Below are 2,296 nucleotides of genomic sequence, written 5' to 3'. Positions count from 1 at the left end.
GAAAGCTGGCGCAGTACACCCACCCCGTCAGGTAAGTGGCTGTCCCGGGCTGCCGCCGGGTCCCGCGGGGGAGCTCCGGGCACCCGGTCCCCTCGCTGCCGGAGTCCGTGGTGCTGCGCGGCCGGGAGGGAAGAGCCCCTTGCTCGGCAGTGTAGTGCCGGGCTGGCCAAGCACTGGCTCCCTCACCCCTTTTGATCCCACCCATATATTTATATAAGATATTAAAGCGCCTTCGGCGTGATTTAGCCACCTAAGTCCTTTTGAACTGACAGGTCCTTGGGCAAATGATGGCCAGCACTTGTGGATTTACCAGCTCTTTAAGATGAGATGTTGATGTGCTTCTGTGGTGTGGGACTTAAGACATGTTCCACAGTTATGTGGCTCCTTTCTGTGGTGGCAGATTTGGCTGAAGCACCTTGCTACTCATTCCTGTGCCCAGGATCAAAAAAAAGGAGGGGGGGTAGTTTCTAGTCCGTCTTGCTGTGTAAACCTCCAGTGTCCTCCTGGTGCAAGGAAGCAGGTGCAGGCATGGGAAGGAGTGGCAGGAGGAGAGGGTACGGGCTAAGCCAGCATTGCTGAGAAAAATACTCATGTAACTACTGCTTTAATGATGAAGGTTAAGGATAGTATCTGCACTGTCAGTTCTGAAAAGGAAATAAAATAACTACAGTTGAATCTGCAGGAGTCTGTATTCAGAAGTACTAATAGGTGTTGCAAGGTGCTTAAAGTAATTGCACAGGTAGTTCTTCCAGACAAGATGCAGCTTTCTCCCAGATCTAGGCTCTGATCCTTCAAGTGCTGATGCACAGACTATCTAAGCAATGGCACGGACCCTGACTTCACTGTGCCTGCTCCGGTGGTTAGCTATGAGTGAACGCTGCAGGGAACGCTGGGAATGGAGAGATGTTACAAAGCAAGTGTCAGTTACTTTGTGCTGCAAAGGAAGCAGCGTTCTGTCAAACAGTAGCCTAGAAAGCACTCTTCGTAATTGCTAGAAACCCATCTAGTTCTGTTTCTTAATGTATTTCTATTATAAACAATCTGTAGTCGGCATTTAATTATGTTGCAGTGTGCTAGTCCCTTAGCTCTTGGGACTTCTATTGTCTGTTTCTTCCAGCTACTTCCAAACTGTAAGCGAAAGAGGATGCTAGTCGAAAAGGAACAGGAACTGTGGAGTATACTAATTGCAATTTATTGTATCACTAGCTGATAGCCCTTGCTAACCATGATATTATCAGCAATTTTTATGTTTAATTTCTGGACACAACACAGACTACTTCAAAATCTAGACCCATGGGGCATCCTCTGTAAGGAGTCTGTTAGATGATTCTTCTTGGAAAGACAGGGGTGAAATATCACGGTCTGATCCCCTTGACCTTTATCATTCCTTTCACTTTGAGATTTATCTCACGCCATTGTAAACAACTACCTCGGTTGGGGACCTTCAGTAACAAAACTACTAATTTAATCCAAATGTGTTGGGGATCCTGTTTGACACCCATTACATTCCCTAGGAATAGTTCCAGTGAGGGCAGTATTACTTGGATCAGATCCCCACGTAACACTGTTAATGAGGTACTGGAGTGGTAAGTTTCAGATGCAGTGGATCTTGGGCTGTAGAGTAGTTTTGCTGCAAAACTAGCACTTTAAGTGCATCTTTATCTCTTCAGATGAAAATACAGAAAGAATCCAGAGAATTTTTTGTTCTATTTAAATGTAGAAAGCAGTTTAGCAGTTGAGGATGTGAGGAAAAACTCTGTAGGATGCTTGTCTTAACAGAATTTCACTGCTGTTTCTTGTCTGTCAGCCTCCAAGTAGAATGTGTAATAACAATAAGCAAACCTGTTGTATACTTGTTTCAGACTATTTTGGCCCAAATCAAGGTGCTATGATTACTTATATCAGGAAGCTGAAGCACTTCTGAAAAACTTTCCAGTTCAAGCTACAATTTCCTTTTATGAAGACTCAGATAGTGAAGATGATGAAGATGAACTGGAACAAGACTCAAGAACAGAATCAGACTGCTGATTGCAAGAAAGGCCAATGTGACTTCTAAGACTTAATTTAAACTTAATATAAAAATGTGTTATAGTATTTTTAAAGATAATTTATTTGTATGTAAGTTATTCTTAATAAAACTGAAATGTTTTGTAATTTTATCTGAGCCTTTTCCCTTTGTTCTATTCCTGTTCTGTTTTAGGCAGGGAAGATACTGATTAGTATTTTTTTTTTTATCTAAGGTCCTGTATTTTGTAGGCCATAACTCGGACATCAGTTTTGGGAGCAGAGAACGGAT

At 42.9% G+C, this 2,296-nt stretch overlaps 1 protein-coding gene across 1 annotated transcript in view; it reads left to right on the top strand.

Annotated features, from left to right (window-relative positions):
- Nucleotides 1-2,066, top strand: part of RIPPLY2 (ripply transcriptional repressor 2) — a 3,976-nt gene extending 1,910 nt beyond the window's left edge. The window contains exons 2-3 of the mRNA XM_009333222.1: nt 6-31; nt 1,863-2,066. Of these exons, the coding sequence (XP_009331497.1) occupies nt 6-31; nt 1,863-2,028 (192 nt within the window). The 3' untranslated portion in view covers nt 2,029-2,066. The remainder of the gene's footprint in view (nt 1-5; nt 32-1,862) is intronic.
- The last annotated feature ends 230 nt before the right edge of the window (nt 2,067-2,296 follow it).

This window comes from Pygoscelis adeliae, unplaced genomic scaffold (genome assembly GCF_000699105.1).
Source record: "Pygoscelis adeliae isolate BGI_AS28 unplaced genomic scaffold, ASM69910v1 Scaffold57, whole genome shotgun sequence".
NCBI classification, from domain to species: Eukaryota; Metazoa; Chordata; class Aves; order Sphenisciformes; family Spheniscidae; genus Pygoscelis; species Pygoscelis adeliae.
The sequence above is the reverse complement of the archived record's forward strand: the minus strand, read 5'-3'. Positions and strand labels throughout refer to the sequence as shown.